This window comes from Myotis yumanensis, unplaced genomic scaffold (assembly GCF_028538775.1).
Source record: "Myotis yumanensis isolate MYYU_CA2020_CCGP unplaced genomic scaffold, mMyoYum1.0.hap1 SCAF_20, whole genome shotgun sequence".
NCBI lineage: Eukaryota > Metazoa > Chordata > Mammalia > Chiroptera > Vespertilionidae > Myotis > Myotis yumanensis.
The window spans coordinates 1,570,777-1,595,887 of record NW_027223771.1 but is presented as its reverse complement, the minus strand read 5'-3'; the positions used below and the strand labels follow the sequence as shown (position 1 = coordinate 1,595,887).

The 25,111-nt window shown below is 60.0% G+C and overlaps 1 protein-coding gene across 2 annotated transcripts; it reads right to left on the bottom strand.

Moving 5' to 3' along the window:
• Nucleotides 1–205: 205 nt before the first annotated feature.
• MAN2A2 (mannosidase alpha class 2A member 2) lies at nt 206–23,578 on the bottom strand. Of its 2 annotated transcripts, none has more exons than XM_070400645.1 (24): nt 23,428–23,578; nt 23,053–23,211; nt 22,107–22,256; nt 20,859–21,116; nt 20,643–20,787; nt 19,622–19,793; nt 18,820–18,947; nt 18,431–18,604; nt 17,697–17,883; nt 14,779–14,956; nt 13,644–13,846; nt 13,363–13,545; nt 13,142–13,256; nt 12,395–12,462; nt 12,143–12,308; nt 11,251–11,487; nt 10,423–10,545; nt 10,024–10,138; nt 9,634–9,767; nt 9,276–9,417; nt 6,631–6,764; nt 3,591–3,785; nt 2,785–2,895; nt 206–1,692 (listed from the first exon to the last, which is right to left on the bottom strand). In XM_070400645.1, exons 3-24 carry the CDS (start codon nt 22,236–22,238, stop codon nt 1,540–1,542), a joined length of 3,453 nt encoding a protein of 1,150 aa, XP_070256746.1. In that variant the 5' UTR covers nt 22,239–22,256; nt 23,053–23,211; nt 23,428–23,578; the 3' UTR covers nt 206–1,539. The 2 variants fall into 2 exon arrangements, with proteins under 2 accessions (XP_070256746.1, XP_070256747.1); XM_070400646.1 differs by having other exon boundaries at nt 20,859–21,095.
• Between the last annotated feature and the right edge of the window lie 1,533 nt (nt 23,579–25,111).

Sequence of the window (25,111 nt, the reverse complement as noted above, 5' to 3'; positions counted from 1 at the left end):
CCCCAAAATACTCCTTTTATCCTGAATTCCCAAATACCTGGGTCTGTGCACGTCCCACCAGCCCATGTGCCTGCTCCCACCCCAGGTCACAAGCGCTGAACTCACGGTCGCTTGCGCGTCCTTTGGGGAGCCCCGAAGGACAAGTGCCTGCCCCCGCCCCCACACGGCCACCCCACGCACCCCGATTCATCAGGACTCAGACCTCTTCGTGTTCGCACACATTTACTCTTCCAAATGCACTTTAGAACCTGTGGTATTCCAAAAAGCACCCCACGGCACGGGAACAGCATGAACGTACGGGCTGTGTGGAGAGAGCAGGGTCTGTCCAGGAAAATAAAGTGTGTTCATTTGGGTCAACTTACAGAATGCGGCCAACGGGTCTTCTGCTGACGCGCTCAGATTTTATAGGTCGGCCCTTCTATCGTCTACAAAGAACGACAACTGCGACTTTCTCTTCTCCGTCCTCCGCCCGCTGCCGGGCCAGCAGTGCCAGGACTCCCCTAAAGAGCACTGAGCCCTCGGCCAGTTTAGTTTCTGGCGCGAACGGGAACGCCTGTGAGGCTGGGCTCTTTGGAATGCCATCACCTGTTGGTTCTGAGAGAGACCTTTACCTAGATGAGCACGTCTCTTTCTAATCTTAGAGAGTTTTAATAAGGGATAGCTTGTAAATTTTGCCAAATGTCGTTTCAGCGTCTATAGAGACTATCACAGCATGTTCTCTATTCATCGAAGCTGAGATGAAGGCCGGTGAGCAGCCACAAGGCCTCAGTCACTCACATGTCCCTGGTCCCTGTACCAGGACCCGGGTTCTTCCAGAGACGCGCGGGCATCTTGGGCGCCGGGCCACACACCCCTATGGCTGGAAGGGGCTGGAAGGGGCTCGCGGGGACCGTGGTGTGCAGAGGACAGGAACCAGAGAGGAGTCCGCAGGAGGGAGGGCCCCCACACCCCTGCCACCACCCCGCTCAAGATCAACACACAGACCAGGCGCCCAGTCTGGGATGGGGATTTTGCACCTGAAGTGCCCTGACCTCCAGCCACGACAGTCTCCAGGGCGTCCTCCCGCCAGGGAGCACTCGGAGTGGAGCCCTCACAGAAAGCGGGGGTCCTCCTGCTCCCCCATCCCCTCCTCCGGCACCCCTCTGTGCCTGCTCGTCACCCCGGGACACGGTCCCCACACAACCACGAGATCCCCTAGGACCGGCCGACCCTGGGGCTGGCGGTTTCAGCCTCCCCACCTCTCCCGATTCTCCTCCATCCCATTTTGGGAAAAGGATGGGCGCCTGCCGGTCACTCACACCCCGAAGCCGCGGCGGGCCCTGCCCGTTCCGACCCAGGGCCTTCTGTCCCGGTCTCACTAGCGTCTGCCCTGGCCGCCCGGCACCGGGCTGTGGGTGGCCCCCGAACACAGAAGCAGCAACAATAAAGAGGAAGCGAGGGCCGAGCTCGGTCTGAGGGGCCGAGCGGGACGGGGTGCCCAGTGCGGCTGGTCCGACCCGACCTTACGTGGAGGACCTTCCCCTGCGGCCACGGGAAGCCCTAGCCCAGGCGCAGGCGGAAGGTGGCCACCTCCATGGGCTCCAGGGAGACGTCCGTGCTGTTGGAGGGCGAGGCCAGCGGGTACAGCAACGTCAGGGAGGTCGGCTGCAAGAAGCCCACGTCCAGGTCGCGGAAGAGGGTCCCTAGGGCCACCTGCGCGGAGGAGAGGGGGGAAGGCCGTGCTGGGTGCTGACACGCTGGGGGGGCAGCTCTTCCTCCAGTACTCGCTGTGCCGTCAGCAGCCGTGTGCCTACGCACACGTGCGGGTCTGCCCCGGCCCCAGGCTCACCCAGATGTGCTCGGCCCGAGCCTGACCTTGGACCCGGGGTCGGGACCGCTGCACCGAGCGGTGAGCTCTTGGGGGGCAGGGGCCATGTCCTGGTCCTCTTCTGAGGACCTGGCGCGTGGAGGCGTTTGTGGGTGCCGGCTTACACAACGAGTACAGCTTGATGGCTTTTGGGTTTTTTGTTTGTTTTTTGTTAATCCTCACCCTAGGATATTTTTCCATTGATATTTTATTTTTAGGGAGAAAAGAAAAGAGAGGGAGCCCTGACCGGTTTGGCTCAGTGGATAGAGCATCGGCCTGCGGACTGAAGGGTCCCGGGTTCGATTCCGGTCAAGGGCATGTACCTGGGTTGTGGGCACATCCCCAGTAGGAGATGTGCGGGAGGCACCTGATGGATGCTTCTCTCTCATTGATGTTTCTGACTCTCTATCCCTCTCCCTTCCTCTCTGTAAAAAATCAAATAAAATATATTTAAAAAAAAAAAAAAAGAAAAGAGAGGGAAAGACAGAAACATCGATGTGAGAGAAACACATAGATTGGTTGCCTCCTGCACGAGCCCCGAACAGGGACCGGGCTGGGGAGGAGCCTGCAACCCAGGCATGTGCTCTTGACCGGAATCGAACCCGGGACCCTTTGATCCGCAGGCCGACGCTCTATCCACTGAGCCACACTGGCCAGGGTGCTTTTGGATTTTCATTTCTGTGTCTGATGGGCATCTCGTCTAGAACTTGCACCACTGGGCCTCCATAGCTTTGAAAACAAATGTCAGCAGCTTCCGTTTTTCTCTCTCAAATACCCAGAGTGATACCTGCCCCCTCCCAGCTCCCCTCCAGCCCCCTGATCGCTGCCTGACCTCACTGCAGTCTCACCCACCTCTCTCACGCCTCCCATTCCCAGCTGCCCCATCTCCCTACCTCCTCTCCTCAGGGGCTCCCTTCCCACACTTGGGCCCTGCTCACCTTGCCTTGACTTGTGGTGCAGTTGAAGCCCAAGTTCTTGGCCTCAAGGCCACAGTCGAAGCCTTTGCGGTGTAGGATGAGTGCGGCTTCTGCCGAGGGCAAGGTCTCATCCTGGTGACAGCACAAGGCAGTGAGGCGGGTGCTCCCCGAGCTCACAGGTGCTCCCCGGGGCTCACAGATGCTCCCTGAGCTCACAGATGCCCCCCAGAGCTCACAAGTGCTCCCCTGGGGGCACACATGTGCTCCCTGAGCTCACAGATGCTCCCCCAGGGCTCACAGGTGCTCCCTGAGCTCACAGATGCTCCCCAGGGCTCACAGGTGCTCCCTGAGCTCACAGATGCTCCCCGGGGCTCACAGGTGCTCCCTGAGCTCACAGGTGCTCCCCGGGGCTCACAGGTGCTCCCCCAGGGCTCACAGGTGCTCCCCGGGGCTCACAGATGCTCCCCGGGGCTCACAGGTGCTCCCTGAGCTCACAGATGCTCCCCGGGGCTCACAGGTGCTCCCCCAGGGCTCACAGGTGCTCCCCGGAGCTCACAGATGCTCCCCCGGGGCTCACAGGTGCTCCCCAGAGCTCACAGATGCTCCCCCGGGGCTCACAGGTGCTCCCCTGAGCTCACAGGTGCTCCCCGGGGCTCACAGGTGCTCCCCGGGGCTCATAGGTGCTCCCCGGGGCTCACAGGTGCTCCCCGGGGCTCACAGGTGCAGCAGCACCTCTGCCCCGAAGGCGGTGCTGGGACAAAGAGGAGCGTGGGTGAGGACAGGCCATAATTTGGTCCTGGAGATCCGGGGCTGAGCGGGATCCTCACCTCAGCCTGAAGCGTGCGCAGGTTGAGCAGGTGGAAGTCACAGGGCAGCGAGGAAGCCAGAGGATGAAATGAGCGCAGGCCGGGAGCCGGGGGCTGCCGCTTGGCGACGGGCAGGGCAAGCACCGGGGCATTCAGGTACACGGAGGTCAGGTGGCTGAGGAGGGACGGGTAGCTGGTGGAGTGGCCATCTGACACCTGCAAGATTGGCCCGAGATGTGGGTGAGGGGTGAGGGTGAGGATGAAATACAACCCGGCCAGTTCCTTTGGAAAGAGCTTCCCCGATGGGTCTGGGTACAAGGGGGGCCTGGCTCCAGGACCCTTCAAGTGCGGCCACCTCCCATCGCACACCACTTGGAAAGGGCCCCCGGCCCGGCCGGCGTGGCTCAGGGGTTGAGCTTTGACCCAGGAACCAGGAGGTCACGGTTCGATTCCCGGTCAGGCCACATGCCCGGGTTGCAGGCTCGGCGCCCAGTGTGGGGCGTGCAGGAGGCAGCCGATCTATGATTCTCTCTCATCATTGATGTTTCTCTCCCTTCCTTTCTGAAATCAATTTAAAAAAGGCGGCGGGCTACTCACTCTCCTCTACTTTTTGTGGGTTTTTTTGCTCTCATGACACTATTGTGAACAGCACACTCGCCTCAGCGGCACCTCCCGTCACCGAGGTCAGATTCTCAGGGAGGACGGCAGGCAGAGGTGCTCTCCGCCAGGGGCACGGGCTGATGGAGATGGTCATCCGAGTGCCCCTCCACGGCCACAGCAGCGCCCTGAGCCTCGGCCCAGCGGTCCCCACGGCTGAGCCGACTGACACACTTGGATGGCTGACCTGGACATCACACTCACAGGCTGCACTGACCTGTCCTCGGGGGCAGCGACTGTCCTGAGTGCTGTAGCTCTGTCCCTAGTCCCGCCCCCCTCCCACTAGCCCAGAACCCCACTTCCCTCTGCCTGGTCTCCAGTCCCACCCCTGCTGTGTCCTCACATCCAACCCGACTTCTCTCTCCCATGGCTCAGGTTCAAGCCACCAGCCTTTGCTGCTTGAATGGCTTTTCTTTTTTAAATATATTTGTATTGGTTTCAGAGAGAAGGAGAGGGAGAGAGATGGAAACATCAATAATGAGAGAGAATCATGGACCGGCTGCCTCCAGCAGTTCCCACACTGGGGATCGAGCCTGCAACCCAGACATGTGCCCTTGGCCGGAATCGAACCCGGGACCCTTCAGTCTGTAGGCCGACGCTCTATCCTCTGAGCCACACCGGCTGGGGCTTGAATGGCCTTTCAACTGGCACCCCAGCCTCCAGTCTTTTTTTAAAATATATTTTACTCATTTCAGAGAGGAAGGGAAAGGTAGAGGGAGAGAGAGAGAAACGTCAGTGATGAGAGAGAACCACCGATCGGCTGCCTCCTGCACACTCCGCACTGGGGATCAAGCCTGCAACCTGGGCCTGTGCCCTGACCGGGAATTGAACCGTGACCTCCTGGTTCATAGGTCGATGCTCAACCACTGAGCCACGCCGGCCGGGGTAGCTCTAATGAACTTAAACAGCCGCGTGGCTCCCACGCTGGTCAGGCAGCTCTAGTCCGAGTGGACTCACTGCTCCTCCCCATTCAGATGGGTCTTTCCCGCTGGGCCTTGGGCCGTGGGTGGAGATCAGACCCTCATTCATCAGAGCCGGGCCCGGGTGGCCCCTCCTCCAGGATGCTGTCCTTGACCCCCTCGGACCACAGCGTTCTCTGGCTCCTCAGAACCAGTGGACACACCGTCTTGTACCTGGTCCTTCTACACACATGGCTTATCCCCCACGCATACCTCAAATAAATTCCCAGAGAGCAGAGTCAGTATCTTGAGAGCTCGGGCTCTATTTGAGGCACAGACACGGCGGACGGAGGGGTAGGCTGCCACCGCTCCAATTCCAGCCACAGCTTGCTAAGGGACACCAGCTTAGCACCCACTGCCGGCCCTTGTCTCTCGGTTATGCTCCTGCTGCTAACAGACCGAGGCCCTAAACATGGTGCCAGTTTGGAGAGAAAGCCAGGCCCGGCCGGTGTGGCTCAGTGGTTGAGTGTGGACCTATGAACCAGGAGGTCATGGGTTCGATTCTCAATCAGGGCACATGCCCCGGCTGGTGGCTGGATCCCTAGTGGGGGGCGTGCAGGAGGCAGCTGATCAATGATTCTCCCTCATCATTGATGTTTCTATCCCTCTCTCCTCCCTCCCTCTCAGAAGTCAATAAAAAAATATTTTTTAAAAAAGGTATTAAAATTTAAATGTCTTTATTTTTTTATTATTATTTTTTAAATATATATATATATTATTGATTTTTTACAGAGAGGAAGAGAGAGGGATAGAGAGTTAGAAACATCGATGAGAGAGAAACATCCATCAGCTGCCTCCTGCACACCCCCTACTGGGGATGTGCCCGCAACCCAGGTACATGCCCTTGACCGGAATCGAACCCGGGACCCTTCCAGTCCACAGGCCGACGCTCTATCCCAGTGATGGCGAACCTTTTGAGCTCGGCGTGTCAGCATTTTTAAAAACCCTAACTTAACTCTGGTGCCGTGTCACATATAGAAATTTTTTGACATTTGCAACCATAGCAAAACAAAGACTTATATTTTTGATATTTGTTTTATATATTTAAATGCCATTTAACAAAGAAAAATCACCCAAAAAAATGAGTTTGCGTGTCGCCTCTGACACGCGTGTCATAGGTTCGCCATCACTGCTCTATCCACTGAGCCAAACCGGTTAGGGCAAAATGTAAATGTTTTTTAAAAAAGCCATGAGGTGAGAGGGGCTGCCGGAGAGAGGGCTGGGGAACCAGGGGGCCGAGGGAAAGGGTTGGGGGAGGTGCAGAGATGGAGGCGGGAGGTGAGCACAGGGCACTGGAGACGGGGTGCAAGCGAAGGGGGCGCCAGGCTGCATGAGGTGGAGCTTCAGGGTGTGAGACTGACCGCCCCTGACCCAGGCACCAGGCTGTGCTCCCCGAGCCCTCGCTGCACCCCAGGGCCACCCCAGGGAGGGAGGCCCGACCCTACCTCACTGCCCAGCGTGCGCCGCTCCAGGAGGAGGCGGAAGTGGTTGCGGGTCCTCTTGTTGTCCTTGAGCCCCTGGCCCAGGCCTCTGTTGTCGTCCTGCATCAGCCGCCGGTCCAGGATCACCTCCAGCTGGCCTGCGGGCGCGAACTGTGAGTCCCGATGGGAGCAGACAGTGACCTTGGGAAGAACCCGGCCACAGAGCCCGGGGTGGGGGCGGTGGGCAGAAGCTGAATCACCCGGGAGGGAAAGGAGCCCTGGGACCCAGAGCTGGGAGGGGGCTCCGTGAAGGGCCGGCCTCGCAGAGGAGGCCACCAGGGGCCGGGCGGGGGCAGGTCACCCGGCAGACACGGCCCTGCCCCGTGACTCCCCAGGGGCGGCCAGATGTCCAGGCAGGAGCATCTGGACCGGCCGCATAAACACACTGCCAGCGCCGGCCAGCCTCCAGCAGCCGCTCCCAGGCCTAACCGGGCAGTTGACACTCTCTCCGCACCTGCCCCACGCGGGGACAGAGTCCTGCTCTGCCCGCCTCCCCGGGCAGGAGGGGACAGCCAGATGGACAGTTGGGCAGAGGCTGGGAGGAGGGTCATGGGGGTTGCCCAGGGGAAAAGAGACGGCAGTGACCATCTCAGAGCCGGGGTTCTCTTTCTGCGCTTGGGGGCGGGGGGCGCACTGCGAGGCTGGCGTATAGTGCGGGGGTGAGGGTTCTCCCGGCGCCTGCTTTTTAAAGAACCTCTGGAGGGTTCACACACACACACACACACACACACACACACACACACACACACACACGGGCCCTCCCTCCGTTCCTCCATCCCAGCCCCGGTTCTCATGTCGGCGGTGCCGCAGTCTTCCCCAAGCAATCACAGAAAGGTAGCTGAAAGGCCCAAAACAGACTCCTGCACATACGACAGTCATTTCTTAGACCCTGGCTGCGTAGCTCAGTTGGTCAGAGCGTCATCTCGATGTGCCCAGGTTGTGGGTTCGATCCCCGGTCGGGGAACATACAGGAATCAATCAATGAATGCGCAAATAAGTGAAACCAGAAACACCAATCAGAAAGGATCTATGCACCCCTATGTTCACAGCAGCACAATTCACCATAGCTAAGATCTGGAAACAGCCTAAGTGCTCAGCAGTAGATGAGTGGATTAGAAAACCGTGGTACATCTACACGATGGAATACTATGCTGCTGTAAAAAGAAGGAACTCTTACCATTTGCAACAGCATGGATGGAACTGGAGAGCATTATGCTAAGTGAAATAAGCCAGTCAATGAAGGAAAAATACCACATGGTCTCACCCATTTATGGATAATAGAGGCCATAATAAACTTTTGAACAAAGATAGATACAGAGGCAGAGCTGCCTCGAACAGACTGTCAAACTGCAGCGGGAAGGCCGGGGAGGGTTGGGGGGCAGGAAGGGAAGGTAAGAGATCAACCAAAGGACTTGTATGCATGCATATACGCATAACCAATGGACATAAGACACTGGGGGGTAGGGGAGGCCAGGGGATTGTCAAGGGCGGGGGGAAAAAAAAAGACATATGTAATACTCTTTGTAATACTTTAAGCAATAAAAAAAAGAGAAAAAAAACAAATAAGTGAAACAAAGAATCAATGTGGTTTTCTTTTTCTTCTTTTTCTCCCCCCCCCCCCCCCCACCTCTCAAATTAGTAAATAAAACCATCATTTCTTAGCACGCTGTTTCCCGGAAGGGCAGAGAGCACCAAGCGTGGACACAGCCCAGGGGCAGACAGACAGACCAAAGGAAGTTCTGCAGCCGGGTGACCCTGGGGAAGGGGTCACTCTCCCAGCACAGCCCTCACCGCCAGCCCCTGCACAGCCCGGACAGGCCGCGGCTCAGCCCTGCACAGCGGCTCCGAAGGTGCAAGCTGTTCACATCGCCCCGAGGGCACGGGGCACCTGGCTCACTCGCCCGGCTGCCCAGCTCCAGGCTACGGCACCTCTTGCCCTTGTTTGATTCTTAAGAACGTCATTCTCCTTTTTAATGACCATGAGTAGGAAAACGGAACATCCTTTTCTCCTTTGCTAAATAATTCATTACAACACCGATGCATCTTTCCAACTGTCCCTCTCCCGTCCCTGGCCGGAGGGGACTGCACACCTCAGCGGAGAACCAACCTTCAGCCAGGCTGTGGTGGCTCCGTGGACTGAGCGTCGTCCCATGGACCAAGAGGTCCCGGGTTCGATTCCCAGCCAAGGCACATGCCCGGGTTGCGGGCTCGATTCCGAGTAGGGGGGGTGCAGGAGGCAGCCGAGCAATGATTCTCTCTCATCACTGATGTTTCTCTCTCTCTCTCTCTCCCTCTCCCTTCCTCTCTGAAATCAATAAAAAATAATTCTTTTTAAAAAAGAGAGAATCACTGTTCAATATTCTGATGCCTCCTGAGGGGCACCCACCCCCAGGCGCCTCCATCAGGGGGGAGGGTGACAGCGGCGCCTGTGACTGGCAGCTGCTAATGGCTCGCCCCCTCTCGCAAGGGGGACGGGGCAGGGGCGGGGGGCTGAGATGCGGATTGGAAGGGGCGGGGGGACTGGAGAGCGGAGAGGCTGGGGGGCGGGGGGGCAGGATGCGCGTCCTCTCTTGCCCTTTACCCCCCACGTGGCTCCTGCTCCCACTCACCGTCGCGAAGGCTGGAGACGCCCAGGGCCTGTGCCGTGTGCAGCGTGAGCCGGCTCTGGGCGTCCTGGATGTAGGCCATGACGGGCATGGGGTAGAAGTTGGCCTGCAGGGGCAGCTTCTTCAGGTACCGCCGGGGCTGCACCTGGGGGGCAGGCCAGCGGGTCAAGGGCATCCAGGCCCTGACGTGGGCCCCAGGGGGCCCCCAGTCTGAAGGGGTCCCTCCCTGGCCACTCTCGCCTGGTTCCTCTTCTCCATCAGGGCAGGCACCCCTCCTGACCTCACCCCGGTGCCTCCGACTTCCGGAAGCAAAACCCAGTCCGAGTTCTGTTCCGAGGGGTCCCCGGGCCCCCCGAGTCACCTGGAAGCCGTTGAGGTCGGTGAAGAAGGTGCCCTCGCTGTCGATGTCCGTGCGGACGCGCAGGGCCAGCTCCTTGTTGACGTAGTCCCGGATGTCCACCAGCGAGGACACGTCCAGCGACAGCCCCTCCACCCCTGGGCACAGGGACAGAGGGAGCGTGTGAGGCTGGGCCGCGGCCGGAGAGGCGGCTGGACAGGCTGCGCCCACCCCCAGGCCATCCCCAGCGTTTCTTCCTGGACAACCTTTACGCCCAGAGAATCAATTAAGCGTCATCCCTGCCTCAGACGACCACGGGTCGGGAAGAGCTGTCCCGACAGGGCCCGGGCGGGCGGAAGCGCGTGTCACAGCCGGGGGCCCACACCTGTCTGCCCTCCTCCTCCGCGGGCGCACCTGGCAGGTTGTAGAGCCGGACCACCTGGTGGACGTGCTCGTAGTACGCCGCCACCTCCGAGAAGAAGGGGCCTTCGGTGATGCGCAGCACGGGGGGCTCCTTGGGGACGTAGGGCTGGGAGAGAGCGGGTGGCACTGAGCCCCGGCACAGGGCAGAGCAGGGAGGGGCCCGCCCAGGGCCGGGCCGGGAAGGAGCTGTGCCCGGCAGGCCCTGGCCCGAGACCCTGGCTGAGTTGGGCCAAGCCCGCCGGGGTGAGCTCCCCGCCCCTCCCAGGCCAGGCCCCCAGTAGGGCCCACCCCGGAGGAAGGCCCAGGCCCTCCCCACTGCCCCGTCCACAGGTCTCCTGTGCCCTGGGAGCGAGGCCCCAGGCCCCCGGGGTTCCGCCGCACCCCTAGTACCTGGGCCTCGCCGTCAGGCAGGAAGAGGTAGGCGCCGCTCTTGTCCTTGGACGTGCGGGTGCCGTAGACCAAGAACTGCATGTCCACGCGCTGCTCCCGCTCCTCGTCCACCCTTCGGACGCTCTGCCGAGAAACACAGCCCTGACCCCTGGCCCCACACCGGCATGTCAGGCCTGCCCCCGGGAGGGCGCGCACGAACGTCCCCAGGAGCGGAGCCCAGTCCCCGAGGCCCACGTCAGCCGGGCGGCGGCGTGCTCCCGGCCCACGGCTCCCGGCCCACGGATCTCACGGCTCCCACGGCTCCCGCACCCTCGGGCTTCCGGCCCACGGCTCCCGGGCCCGCGGCTCCCGCACCCTCAGGCTCCCGGCCCACGGCTCCCGCGGCTCCCGCACCCTCGGGCTCCCGGCCCACGGCTCCCGGGCCCGCAGCTCCCGCACCCTCAGGCTCCCGGCCCACGGCTCCCGGGCCCGCAGCTCCCGCACCCTCAGGCTCCCGGCCCACGGCTCCCGGGCCCGCAGCTCCCGCACCCTCAGGCTCCCGGCCCACGGCTCCCGCGGCTCCCGCACCCTCGGGCTCCCGGCCCACGGCTCCCGCGGCTCCCGCACCCTCAGGCTCCCGGCCCACAGCTCCGGGGCCCGCAGCTCCCGCACCCTCAGGCTCCCGGCCCACGGCTCCCGCGGCTCCCGCACCCTCGGGCTCCCGGCCCACGGCTCCCGCGGCTCCCGCACCCTCAGGCTCCCGGCCCACAGCTCCGGGGCCCGCACCCTCAGGCTCCCGGCCCACGGCTCCCGCGGCTCCCGCACCCTCGGGCTCCCGCCGGGCCTTACCTTGAGGAGCCCGCTAAGGCCTGAGAACCAGACCTGCATGTAGCGGTTGCTGAGGGCGAAGTCGCCGGGGCCGGAGTCCATGACGCGGAGGGGGAAGGCCTCGTGCCGGCTGACGGCCAGCTTCCGGCCCTGCAGGTAGACGCGCACGGAGGAGGGCAGGGTGCGGTGGGCGTCCAGGCCCGGCTGCAGCTGCAGCACGCCCAGGCCCAGCGCCGGCAGGCGGACGGGCACAGACACCTACGGCACAGGGCACAGCCTGGCGTCAGTTCTGGGCACAGGCCTGGGATGCGGGTCCTGGGCCTGAGCAAGGCCCTGCACCCACCGGGCCTCCGTCCCCTCCTGGGAAAGAGGAGGTGGTGTTACCTGCCCCTGGTCAGACTGTTACGAATCTCCAATGACACTGGGAGACTATGGCAGCCCCACACTAAGGTTTGCTGAGCCCTGGCCGGTGTGGCTCAGTGGATAGAGCCTCGGCCTGCGAACTGAAGGGTCCCGGGTTCGATTCCCAGTCAGGGCACATGCCTGGGTTGCGGGCTCGATCCCCTGTAGGGGGGCGTGCAGGAGGCAGCCCATCCATGATTCTCTCTCATCATTGATGTTTCTATCTCTCTATCCCTCTCTGAAATCAATAAAAATAATCAAGTAGATATTATTTAAAACAAATAAAAAAATACAGGTTTGCTGAAAGAATGAATGGCAGGCAATAGAATGCCACGTGGACTCTCACCAGGACTATCCCAGACCTCGCCTTCCCTTCAAGGACAGAAACCTCACCAGCGACTGTCCTCTGGGCAACCCCTCCCCCCGGACCCCGGTCCCCAACCCGGGGAGCACGGGGGAGGGCGGGAGGCTGGTGCCGAGGGACAGAGGCCCAGGGTGGGCAGAGGCTCACCTGGTAGACGTCGGGGACCATGTCGGTGGCGGACCTCCAGTACGCGCTGACCTGCACGGCCAGGGGCTGGCCCTCGTCCGACAGGACGCGCACCCGGGGCGAGCTGACGAGCAGGGACACCACGCTGAGCCGCTCCTGGTCCAGCGGGTTGAAGAGCACCACGTACCTGCGGGGGGAGGGTGAGCTCGCCAGGAGGTGCGGGGGGGCGGGGGGAAGAACAGCTCTGTCCCGGGCGTGGCTGGTCCGGCTCACCTGGGCGAGGCGTCCAGCTGGATCAGCGTGGGCTCTGGCAGGGCGTCGTGGTTTAAGCGAGTGTCATCCTGGAATTAAACAGTGGGAAGGCCCTAGCTGGTGTGGCTCAATGGATAGAGCGCCGGCCTGTGGACTGAAGGGTCCCGGGTTCGATTCCCGGTCAAGGGCACATACCCGGGTTGTGGGCTCGATCCCCAGAAGGGGGCGTGCAGGAGGCAGCCGATCCATGATTCTCTCTCATCATGGATGTTTCTCTCTCTCTCTCTCTCCCTTCCTCTCTGAGATCAATAAAAATATATTAAAAAAATAAAATAAATGGCGTTCTTATTTCAAAAAAAAAAAAGTGGGAAGGGGCCCTAGCTGGTTCAGGTCAGTGGATAGAGCGTCAGCCTGGGGACTGAAGGGTCCCGGGTTCGAATCCAGTCAAAGGCATATGGTCCCAGTAGGGGGCGTGCAGGAAGCAGCTGATCCATGATTCTCCCTCATCACTGATGTTTCTCTCCCTCCCTCTCCCTTCCTCTCTGAAATCAATAAAAAAAAATGTATTAAAAAAAAACGGTGGGAAGGGAAGAGCCGGGACTCGGCCTGCCGCAGCATCCTGCCGCCAGGACACGGGTGGGGACCAGCAGCTGCACTGGGCACAGACCGCACCCCAGGACAGGGCAGGGAAAGAGGAGGAGAAAGACCCCACCCCCCAGCTCTTGGGGTGGGACCGCCCACGCCAGGGGGTCCCCTGAGCAGGCTCACCATGTGGAGGAAGGGCGCCTCGGGGTCGAAGCGGTAGGCCTCCTTGTCCCCCAGCACCAGGTAGTGGGCCGCGTTGATGATGACCTGCTTCAGGCTGACGAGGGAGCGCAGCAGCCTGGGGGACAGGAGAGGGACTGTGGGGGAGACGCCCACACACGCTGCCCAGGCTGCCCGCGGCCGCCCCGCACGGCCTCTCTCTGGGAGGGTGGGCAGGGCCGCACCTGACCCCGTAGTCCACCACCACGGCCTCCTTGGCAGTGCCCGTGATGGCGTCGTGGTGCTGGAAGAGCCCCAGGGCGCGCCGGGCCTCGGTCAGGAGGGCGAAGTTCGAGAGCGGGTACTGGCTGGCCAGGCCGGAGCGGCGGGCGTGAGCGGCTGCCAGGCTGTAGAGAATCTCCGCCCCGCTGTGCGGAGAGAGGAGTCAGCGCCCCACCCGCCCCAGGACACCCAGGTTCCCCCACCCCCCGCCCACCTTCCACCCCGGGCTGCCGGCCGGGCTCACCGCAGGTGCGCCTCCAGGACGCGGTCCAGGCTCTTGTAGAACGGCCGGGAGGTGTAGTAGCCGGTCCAGTAATGGTCCTCCCGGTCCGCGTAGGAGAAGAAATCTCCGCTCAGCACGGGAAACCCCGGGGGCTGGGCCCCCGGCTCCACCCCCGTCCTCTTGTACAGGGCGTCAAAGTAGTCGGAGAGCGTGCCAAACTGGGCCTGTGGGGACCCCGAAAACCCGTTCCCCTCAGTGCCAGAGCCTCCTGGGAACGGGGGCCCGGGGCTGCGGCCGGGATCCCGCCAACTCGGACCCTGTCCTTGCCACCCTCCGGCCTCACACCCTCACGGGGGGCCTGGGAGAGAATTCTGGCAGAGGGGAAAGACAAATACCACATGATCTCACTTATCGGCGGAATCTAATGAACAGAATGAATGACCAACAAAATAAGAGCCAAAGAGGGAGGCATGGAACAGACTGACACAGCTCGATGTGGGGCTGGGGGACGAGAAGAGATAAACCAAAGAATAGGCACAGCCCATGGGCACAGCAATAGGGAAGGGAAGACCTGGGTGGGAGGGGGTAAGTAGGGGCTGGGAGGATGGGGGGAAAAGGGGAGAAAGGGGAAATATCTATTATAAATATCAACTATCAACAATAAAAAGTTTACTTAAAAAATAAAAAATAGCTCTAGCCGTGTTGGCTCAGTGGATAGAGCCTCAGCCTGCAGTCTGAATGGTTCGATTCCAGTCAAGGGCACATGCCCGGGTTGCGGGCTCGATTCCCAGTAGGGTGCGCGCAGGAGGCAGCCAATCAATGACTCTCATCCTTGATGTTTCTATCTCTCTCTCCCTCTCCCTTCCTCTCTGAAATCAATAAAAATATATTTAAAAAAATAAAAATAAAAAATAAAGTATGGCCCTAGCCCCGTGGTCGTGCAGGAGGCAACCAATCGATGTGTCTCTCTCTCTCCCTCCCCCTTCCACTCTCTCTAAAAATCAATGGAAAAATATCCCCAGGTGAGGATGGACAAAAACATGACAAATGAATAAACAAAAAATAATCCTTTAAAAAAAAAAAAAAAAAAGGGAAGCCCTGGGAAAGTCGGGAGGGAACCCCGGTCGGGAGCCTCAGGAAGGGCCGGCGGCCGCACCTGCACGTGGAGGTCGGGCTTGCTGTTGAGGAAGTCGAAGAGCCGCTGGTAGCTGAAGAACTGGGCGTCCCACTCCTGGGGCTTGTCGTAGCGGAAGTCGTCGCCCAGCGGCACCAGCAGCACGTTGCTCCGGAAGAGCCGGGACTTCTTGCGGTACTGGTCCAGGAGCAGGGCTGCCCTGGGGGGGAGGGGGGTGTGACAGGATGCTGAGCAGAGCCCCCGCGGCCCCTCTGCAGCACCCCGTGGGGGTGGGGAGTCCCGGGCCTGCAGGTGCCCGCCTGGGGGGTGGGACCCCGTCCTGGAGCCCAGCGCTCTCCACAGTGCTGACGGGCGGAGAGCCGCCGTGCTGGGCTGCAGGTATGGCTTCCATCTCCGGACCCCACACACAGCAGACCAGTCCTCCTTCCCTGTGAGTCTCCTTCAAACACATCAAAGGCCCTGGCCGGTTTGGCTCAGTGGATAGAGTGTTGGCCTGGGGACTGAAGGGTCCCGAGTTCGATTCCCGGTCAAGGGCACATGCCCGGGTTGCGGGCTCGATCCCCAATGGGGGGGCGTGCAGGAGGCGGCCGATCCATGATTCTCTCTCATCACTGATGTTTCTCTCTCTCTCCCTCTCCCTTCCTCTCTGAAATCAATAAAATACATATTAAAACATACCAAAGATGTGCCCACCCTCCTCGGTGCAGGGACCCAGTGATGGATACAGGGGACGAGGCGGGGCTGGCCCACAGGGAAGACAGAACCCGCCCTGTTCCGGCTGGCGCTCCCATGGGAGTGGCGAGTGTCTACGTGGGTGTGGCTGGCAGCCCCCGCGGTGCTAATGTCAGTTGCCGTTTCTCCATGCGTGTGGCTCTCAAGGTCTTTTCTCCTCATCCTGAAGTTTCTATTGTTTTCTGAAGCTCAGGGTGGAAACTTACACCTGTGCCTAATAAACCTGAGGTGTCAGATTCGACCCACGTCCCAAACTGCTGGGATCGGGACCCTGACACTCCGGCTACCTCTGTCCACCAGTGAGTGAGGCAGCCCTGGAGGGAGGGGCCTGCACTCGGGAGCAGGACCGTGCCAACCCCAGCTCCGCCTGCACTCGCTGAGTGACCCTGAGCAAGTGCCTTAACCTCTCTGGGCCTCAGTTCCTATGAAATGAGGATAATATCAGTATCCACCATCACACCATTATGAGGAATAAAATAAACTGCACGAACTAGTATTTGCTAGAACAAGGGAACCCTGCCTGGCACCTGGTAGGAACTATATATAAACATTTATTTTCTTTTTCATCCAAGTTACTGGTAAAATCAATAAACAAGCAGGTACCTGTAGCATATTATCAAAGCCCCTTTTCTCTCTCTTTTTGAAAAAAATATATTTTTATTGATTTGAGAGAGAGAGGAAGGGAGAGGGAGAGAGAGATAGAAACATCAATGATGAGAGAGAATCACTGATTGGCTGCCTCCTGCACGCCCCACACTGGGATGGATGGAGCTGGCAACCCGGGCATGTGCCCTGACCAGGGATCGAACCGGTGACCTCTTGGTTCCTGGGTCAATGTTCAACCGCTGAGCCACACCGGCCAGGCCCCCTTTCTCTTTTCAGATCAACCTACAAAAACATGGTAGCCCTACCTGGTTTGGCTCAGTGGATAGAGCATCAGCCTGTGGACTGAAGGGTCCCAGGTTTGATTCCGGTCAAGGGCACATGCCTGGGTTGCGGGCTTGATCCCCAGTGGGGGATGTGCAGGAGGCAGTGATTCTCTCTCATCATTGATGTTTCTATTTCTTTCCCTCTCCCTTACTCTCTGAAATCAATAAAGATATATTTTAAAAAAACACAAAATATGGTATATCATATTTTGGTGTCGCAGTTCAACCAGCGACTAAGCCACTTAACCGTGCTGGTCAGCCTCTACTTTTCTATTTTGTTTTCAGGAGAGGACGCCTCAAATACCATTTCCCCCTCGTTTACCCACCGAGAAAGCCTTTCAAAGGAGAAAATGAAGTTATTCTGTGACTGGCTCGCTGCACACCTGGGCTGGCACCTGTGGCCCATGGAGGCTGCGCTAAGGAAAATCCTGCCTTACCCTGGCCAGTGTGGCTCAGTGGATAGAGCGTCGGCCCGTGGACTGAAGGGTCCCGGGTTTGATTCCGGTCAAGGGCATGTACCTGGGTTGCGGGCACATCCCCAGTAGGAGATGTGCAGGAGGCAGCTGATCGATGTTTCTCTCTCATCGATGTTTCTAACTCCCTATCCCTCTCCCTTCCTCTGTAAAAAAAATCGGTAAAATATATTAAAAAAAAGAAAAAGAAAAAAAAGAAAAGGCCTGCCTCCGCAGCCCGAGCCTCTGTGTCTGTCTGGGAGCTGCAGTTAGGTTTCTGGATCTGGAAACAAAAGACCGCTCGCCCTCCCTCCGGTCACATGTACTCTTACCTCTCGGACATCATGGAAATTGGAGGCTGCACCCTGGAAACCAGTTGGACCTGTTGTATTCTTAAGGCCAGACTGGTTCTGGCTAAATCGCTGTTTCTGATCCCTCTTAACCTGCACTTTCCCAGGGGGCCGATTTCAGCCACAGCGACATTCTAGGGGCCCCCGGGGATTGTCTCAAAGGGAACGAGCCTGCTTTCTCAGGGGCGGGAGGCTGATGCCCGAGGTGACATCAGGCTGAAGGCTGGAAGGAACTGTACCGATCTGAGAATTATTCACCCGCGGGTCAGCCACGCGGCTCTGACGGTTTGTGAGGGCGGGAAAACGTGCTCATTGAGGAAGTAAAACCATGTGGGAAAGGCGGTTCCTCAGAAACACTCCGTCTCCAGGGGACTCGTCAGGGAGCTGCCACCAAAGTGGCCGTGGGCCTGACGCACCCCCGAGCCCGCTCCCCCCTTACGAAGCCCCAGCAGCAGAGCCCGGGCAGGCGGCCGTACCTCTCGGCCACATTGGCCTCTGTGATGGCGCGAGGAGGCACCTTCCACGGGCAGTTGATGCGCCCGCCAGGCAGGCGTTTGAAATCGAACTGGCAGCAGATCTTGGGGTCCGGGCCGCAGGTGTGGGGGATGTCATAGCTGTAGAAGGGCATCATGTGGCAGAAGATGTCTGTGCTGGAGTCCGAGTCTGAAGAGGACACGGCGGCCAGTCAGCCCCCAGCCGGCCGTGTCGGGAGCTGGGCACAGGGGCACCCGCAGGACAGCGATCCGCCCCAGCTGCAGGCACCCCAAGGAAGGGGAGGCTCTGCCCCGGCCGGTGTGGCTCAGGGGCTAGAGCATCGGCCTGGGGACTGAGGGTCCTGGGTTCGATTCCGGTCAAGGGCATGTACCTCAGTTGCAGGCTCCTCCCCGGCCCGGGCCCCGATCGGAGTACGTGCAGGGGGCAACCAATCGATGTGTTTCTCTCACATCGATGTCTCTCTGTCTTTCTCTCTCTCTTCCACTCTCTCTGAAAATCAATGGAAAAATATCTTCGGATGAGGATTAAAAAAAAAAAAAAAAAAAAGGAGGAGGCTCGACCTAGACTTAAGGCTGCAGAGGACGTGCAGGTCAAGGGTCAGGACGCAGGGAAGGCTCAGAAGTACGCAGTGCCCCCATGGTGACCTGCTCTGAGGCCCCTGCCCTTCCCCGGGGAGGGTGACCACGGGCACCAACTCCACCCTACCTGGCCTTACCCCAGCTCTGCCTCCACATGAACTCCAGGCTGTGGGTGGCAGAGAAGTGCTTCTTGATGGCATAGTGCACCCTCTGAATCAGCATGCTGGTCAGGTTGGCACGGCGTAGCAGGTAAGCCATGGTGGGGCTGTGTCCGAAGGGGTCCACGGCCCAGCCCGAGCGCGGGGTCACACCTGGGCAGGGGAACGGAAGCCAGAGCCCTGAACACCCCACGCCGGGCCTCCCGGGACGATCCCACCTCCAGCTCCCTTCCTGCCATCACACCGGGCCCCGGATGGGGGAATCAGCACACAACGGTACCGCCATCTGCCAACCCTGCACCCGACAGCCCCCAGCTACCCTCTGGGCCCAGCTCTGGGGCAGATGCCCTCTCCTGAGCCTGCCTCACCGAGATTCTTCTCCAGCCACTGGTGTCCCTCGATGAGCTGGTCGATCAGTGCAAAGTAATGGGAGTTGGCCTCGTCGGGCATGACCCAGCCTCCGGTGGCCATCTCCAGCTGCCCGGTGCCCACCAGCCTGCAGTGAAGGCCTCACACTCAGCATGGGGGCGGGGAGGGGGGGCATCTGGCCAGTCGTGCTGAACAGAAGGTGCTGGGACCCGGGCGCATGGCCTCACAGCCAGCTCACGCGAACCTGGGACCAAGGGGACGGACACGGGCTCTCCTTTCCCACCAGCCCACTTCCCTGCTGTCCTGGTCCTGCTGACCTGCGGACGCCACCTGAGCGTCCAGGGGCCTGGCTCCTGGCTTTCTCTTTCTTTTTTTTTAAAAATATATTTTATTGATATTTTTACAGAGGAAGGGAGAGGGATAGAGAGTTAGAAACATCGATGAGAGAGAAACATCGATCCACTGCCTCCTGCACGCCCCCTACTGGGGATGTGCCCGCAACCAAGGTGCATGCCCTTGACCAGAATCGAACCCGGGACCCTTGTGTCTGCAGGCCGAAGCTCTATCCACTGAGCCAAACCGGTCAGGGCTCCTGGCTTTCTCTTCTCTGTGCTCACAGAACTCTGATCTCTCCTAACACAGTGACCCTCGACCCAGTTCCTGTCATCTCATTCTCGGCCTCACCCCTGCACGCGTTCCCTCGCCCCTCCCGCCACAGTGGGACCATAGCTTCGGGCGCGACCTGCACACCCATCCCAGGCCCAGAGGACGGCCCTCCCTCGCCTCCCGACAGCCACTGGCCTCCGGACGGCCGCTCTCTTCTGGGCGCTGATGTTGTCCCACCACTTGGCGAAGAAGGAGACTTCGGCCCAGAGGAAGCGGCGCCGGGGGTCCTCCTGCAGCTTGGTCACCATGCTGTTGAGGATGTGCTGGGTCTGCTCCGCGTAGTACTTGTCAAAGGTCTTGATCCAGCCTGGGGAGCAACACAGGGTCCCCTGAAGATGCTACACCTTCTTCGACTGACTCTCCCTTACCCTGGCCATCAGAGGGCCCGCTGAACCCGGCCGGCGTGGCTCAGTGGTTCAGCATCGACCTATGAACCAGGAGGTCACGGTTCGGTTTCCCGTCAGGGCATCTGCCCCGGGGGTTGTGGGCTCGATCCCCAGTTGGGGCCGTGCAGGAGGCAGCCAATCCATTATTCTCTCTCATCACTGATGTTTCTATCTCCCTCTCTCTCTCCCTTCCTCTCTGAAGTATACATATTTATACTTATATATATTTCCTATTGATTTATCTGCTCAATAAAAAAAGTATATATAGCCCTAACCGGTTTGGCTCAGTGGATAGAGTGTCGGCCTGCGGACTGAAAGGTACCAGGTTCAATTCTGGTCAAGGGCATGTACCTTGGTTGCGGGCACATCCCCAGTAGGGAGTGTGCAGGAGGCAGCTGGTCGATGTTTCTCTCTCATCGATGTTTCTAGCTCTCTATCCCTCTCCCTTCCTCTCTGTAAAAAATCAATAAAATATTTTTTAAAAGTATATTTATATATTTCCTATTGATTTCAGAGAAGAAGGGAGAGGGAGAGAGAGAGAGAAACATCAATGATGAGAGAAAATCATTGATCGGCTGCCTCCTGCACAGCCCCTACTGGGGATCGAGCCCGAAACCCAGGCATGTGCCCTTGACTGGAATCGAACCTGGGACCCTTCAGTCCGCAGGCGGATGCTCTATCCACTGAGCCAAACCAGCCAGGGCCATAAAAATATATTTTCAAAAAAGCAAGCCCAACCCACGCCCGGCTGCGGGGCGCTGTGGCCCTACCTGGGTCGTTGTGCGAGTGCGGCACCACGAACACCTGCAGGTCCTCGGCGTCCCAGTCGTGGGGGTCGTAGGAGATGTCGAAGCCCTGCTTCCACACCCCGCCGTCCACGTTGTCAAAGGGCAGCTCCTCCGACACCGTCAGCATCTGCCGAGCAGGACCCGGCTCAGTGGCGCCTCCCGGGCCCCCGAGGGTCCCCCGCCGGCTCAGGCTCTTACCTGCAGCCCCGGCTTCGGGCCCCGGCCCCCCAGAGCAAACTGGCAGTCTTGGGGGGAGACGGAGAAGAAGCTGGGCCGGGGCTCCGGCGGCACCACCCAGGAGCCGTTGGCCGTGTAGTAGGGCAGCAGGGCGGGCGCGCCCTCGGCGTTGGCGGTCAGCTCCAGCACGGACTCCTTGATGTGGCTGATGATCTCGTGGTTCTCCTCCAGCAGCTGCTCCAGCTGCTCGATGCGGTTCTGCAGCACAGAAATTTGGCTCTGCCAGAAAACCAGAGAGCAGTCACCGTCCGCTCCTTCCTGCCGCCTCAGGGGTGCTCTCGGCCTGCGGCCTGCACCTGAGGCCAGACTGTGACCCTGGCCTGCCCTGAGGAAGGCAGAACCACGAGCCTACGGGGGTAACGGCTCTGGCCAGATAAAGGAAGAGGCGCCAATCACTCCGGAGGACTGCAACCCACTTGGGCTGGGAGCACCCTCGCCCTCTAGCCCCGGGAGGCCGAGGTTTCACCTCACATGCCTATTCTCCACACGGCGCAGCCTGTGTGCCCACAAGGACTGCATCCGGGCCCCATGGTGCAATCCATTAGCAATATCTGCCAAGAATTCCCGAGACAGCCCTAGCCGGTTTGGCTCAGTGGATAGAGCATCGGCCTGCGGATTGAAAGGTCCCGGGTTTGATTCCGGTCAAGGGCACATGCCCAGGTTACAGGCTCGATCCTCAGTGTGGGGTGTGCAGGAGGCAGCCGATCAGTGATTCTCTCTCATCATTGAAGTTTCTCTCTCTCTTCCTCTCTGAAATCAATAAAAATATATTAAAAAAAAAATTCCCAAGACAGAGCAGCAGTCCATCATGCCATTTCCCCCTCCTCCTTCCGTGGCATCATTGTTTTTAGCTCGGGGTTAAAGAAAAGCTGCCCAGCCCTGGCTGGTTTGGCTCAATGGATAGAGCATCAGCCTGTGGACTGAAGGGTCCCGGGTTCGATTCTGGTCAAGGGCACATGCCTGGGTTGCGGGCTTGATCCCTGGAGGGGCCGTGCCAGGAGGCAGCTAATTGATGACTCTCTCTCATCATTGATGTTTCTGTCTCTCTCTCCCTCTCTGAAATCAATAAAAATATATTTTTTTTTTAAAAAAAAGAAAAGCTGCCCAGGGGGAAGCAGTGTTCTTGTCCTGGGCTGACATGACCCTCCAGCTGGGCGCTGAGCCCTGACGGTTTGTGCGTGAAGACCTCAGCCGCCAGGCCTGACTCACCCGGGGGAAGTTCCCGCCATTCTGGTGCCGGGTGGGGTCGTGCTGCACTCGGTCCAGCATGAGGTAGAGCGAGAAGACGGCCACGCAGAAGACCGCGGCCCCACACACCGTCACCTGCTTCTTCAGCTTCATCCTGGCCGCCACACACACCTGGCAGGAGGGGCACCGTATTCAGCTCCAACAGCCAAACCCCCTTGGGGATCTTTCCGCCAAACGCTCCAAGGGGATCCCAAGAGCTGCTCCCCGGGAACCTCTATTTGCCCGACTCCCCAGAAAAGGGAGCTCCAGAACAGCAAGTCCCAGCGCTCAGTGTGGGTCCTCACCCCGCGGGGATCGGACTCTCTTGGCTGAGACACAGACCTCCTCCTGGTCTTGCCTCCTCCTCCTCAGGAGAGCAGATCCCCCCCCCCCCCCCCCCACCGGCTGATGCTATAAAAAACACGCGAGATAACAAACTTCCCAGCTCTGACTCCAGAGGTCACCACACACCCTCTCGATCGTAACCAGCCCCCCCAAGAGCTGGTCCAGGAAGACGCAGCCGGCACAGCAGGTGGGCGTCCTGGCTCCTGGACCACGTGGTTTCTAGTTCCAGAGGAATCAACAGCTATTTTGATTTAAAGACCCACAGAAAAGCCTTTCTCCCTGCCCTCGGGGACCAGGCTGGCACTCGCCGGGCACGGCTCCGCTCCCATCAGGAAATACAGGACGGACTGAAAACCGAGCAGCTGATGCTCACACTGACCCAGTCCTCTGTACCTTCCCGCTAGTCCCGATGGCGCAGGAGCTAACTTGCACCCTCCGCTTGGACGGCATTGGGGGGACCCCCCGGGAAGCCAGCAGTGATCGCTGCTGAAGGGGTCCCCTGGGCAGGGAGGGGACAGGCCGGACAGGAAGGTAACTTCGGGCGACCGGCGCCCGCTGCCCCGCCCGCGGGCCCCCCACTTGCCTGCGCCGCGGAGAGAGGCCGCCGGCAGCCGGCAGTGCGGGGCTCGGAGCGCTGTCGCCGGTGCCCTGTGCCCCGCTGAGCGCGGTCCGGTTCCGCTCAGGAGCCTCCGGGCAATATTTTTAGCCTTTGGGGGCAGGTTCCGGGCCAAAGTGGGTGGAGCTGGAGAGAGACGGGGCGGGGGGGGTTTCACCCGGGAGGCAGGCACCTGCGCCGGGTCGGCCAGCCCAGCACCCCGCACCCCGCGCCCCGCACCGGGCAGCTGTCTCGGTCCCGGGACCGGCGGAGGCACCCCGAGGCGCCGCTCGCACTCCCGCTGCCCACACTGGGCCCCGGCGGGACAGCAGGACCCTCCTCCGCGTCCGCCCGGCGCATTACCGTGTGCGGCCGGCCTCGCGCCGCTCCGGGCCCCGCGGGCCTCGCGCTGCCCCTCGCATCCCCGCGGGTGGCGGCCCGCGCCCGGCAGCGACGCAGGGAAGGCGGCCGCCCCGACTCCGCGCGCCGCAGCCGCGCTCCCGCGGGGCCAGGGCCGCCGGCGCGCTCCACTGCGCCCGCCCGCCCGGCCCTTCCTCCCGCGGCCGCCGGCGGAGCTGCGTGCGGGGCGGGGACAGCGGCGCCGCCCCGGCCCCGCCCGCTCCGGCCGCCACGCGCCTCCCGTGCGCCCCGCGCCGTAGACCCGGCCGCAGTGCGCAGCCGCAGTCCCGGCCCGGCCCGTGCGCGCTGCGGGCCGCGAGGAGAGCCGGGCTCCTCGGTGCGAACCTCACTGGAGGCGGCGCGCGATCCTACAGCAGCGGGAGCACCCCCTCCCGCCCCGGCCCGCCGCCCGGCTCCGCCCGGGGAACCTGATGTCGATGCCACAGTCTCAGGCCGGGGTGCTGCCTCCTGTCGGTGCGGGGCACCCACCGCTGTCCTTTCCCTGCTCGCCACCCAACGACTAAAACATCCTCTAGTTGTCTGGGTGATTCTCCTTTTACTGGGCGGCTGGGTTTTGTCATCTTATGTTTCTTTTATTAAAATATTTAAAAATTTTTTTTATTGATTTCAGAGAGGAAGGGAGAGAGAAACATCAATGATGAGAGGGAATCATTGATTGGCTGCCTCCTGCACGCCCCCTACTGGGGGTCGAACCCGCAACCCAGGCATGTGCCCTTGGCTGGAATTGAACCAGGGACCCTTCAGTCCACAGGCCAATGCTCTAGCCACTGAGCCAAACTGGTTAGGGCTGTGTGCTTTGTTTTGTTTTTAATTTTTAAAATTGATTTCAGAGGAAGGAAGAGGGAGAGAGAGTAGAAACGTGATGAGAGAAGATCATGGATCGGTTGCCTCCTGAACGCCCCTCACTGGGGATCAAGCCTGCACCCGGGCATGTGACCTCCTGGTTCCTAGGTCAATGCTGAGCCACACCGGCCAGGCAGAGTTTTGTAAGTTTGAAGCAGAATAAGTCATACTGCAATGAGTATCTCCATTAATTCCACATTTGTCTTCTTTTTGAATTATGACCTCAGGACAGCTTCGCAGCAGTGAGGCCAAAAATAAGGGCTGAAATGACTGATACTACTCGGCACACGACGGCTCCCCAAAAGGAGTGGGCCAGTCTCCGCTGTCTGTCACCAACAGTTGAACATGGCTGCGTGTCCCCTTGCTCCACGAGTAATTGTAGCACATTCTCTCAACTGTCAAGACGCCAGGCAGACTGCTCAAGCCTTGCCCACAAGGCCATGTAGAGACCTGCAGGGGTGGAGCTGTGCCCCTCCGTGCTCACAGCCCTTCCCGTCAGCAGTACCCCTCAGACATAACCACTGTTTTGACTTCTCTATTGCTTAGTTTTTGCCTGTTCTTGAACTTCATGAAATGGGTTGGAAAGTATACACTCCTCCATGTCTGACCTTTTTTTTTTTTTTTTGGTGTCAGAAGTGGGATTTGAACATGTCTGACTTCTTTACTCAACGTCTTTGAGATCCATCAGTGTTGCTGTGTGGATCAGAGGGCTTTCTTATTCCTGTTGGAGTCATTGTCAGTTTATTCTGGTCCTAACGTCTCTCTCTCCTTCTGGAACTCCAAT

Bases quoted from the DNA above. Each gene is read 5' to 3' on its own strand.
- MAN2A2 (XM_070400645.1), bottom strand. From the start codon at position 22,238: ATGAAGCTGAAGAAGCAGGTGACGGTGTGTGGGGCCGCGGTCTTCTGC. The intron at 13,847-14,778 runs GTGCGGCCGCCG...GGGTCCCCACAG, and splicing joins AGCCCGACCTCCACGTGCAG to GCCCAGTTTGGCACGCTCTC. The intron at 11,488-12,142 runs GTGAGCCTCTGC...CCTGTGCCGTAG, and splicing joins TGGTCCCCGACGTCTACCAG to GTGTCTGTGCCCGTCCGCCT.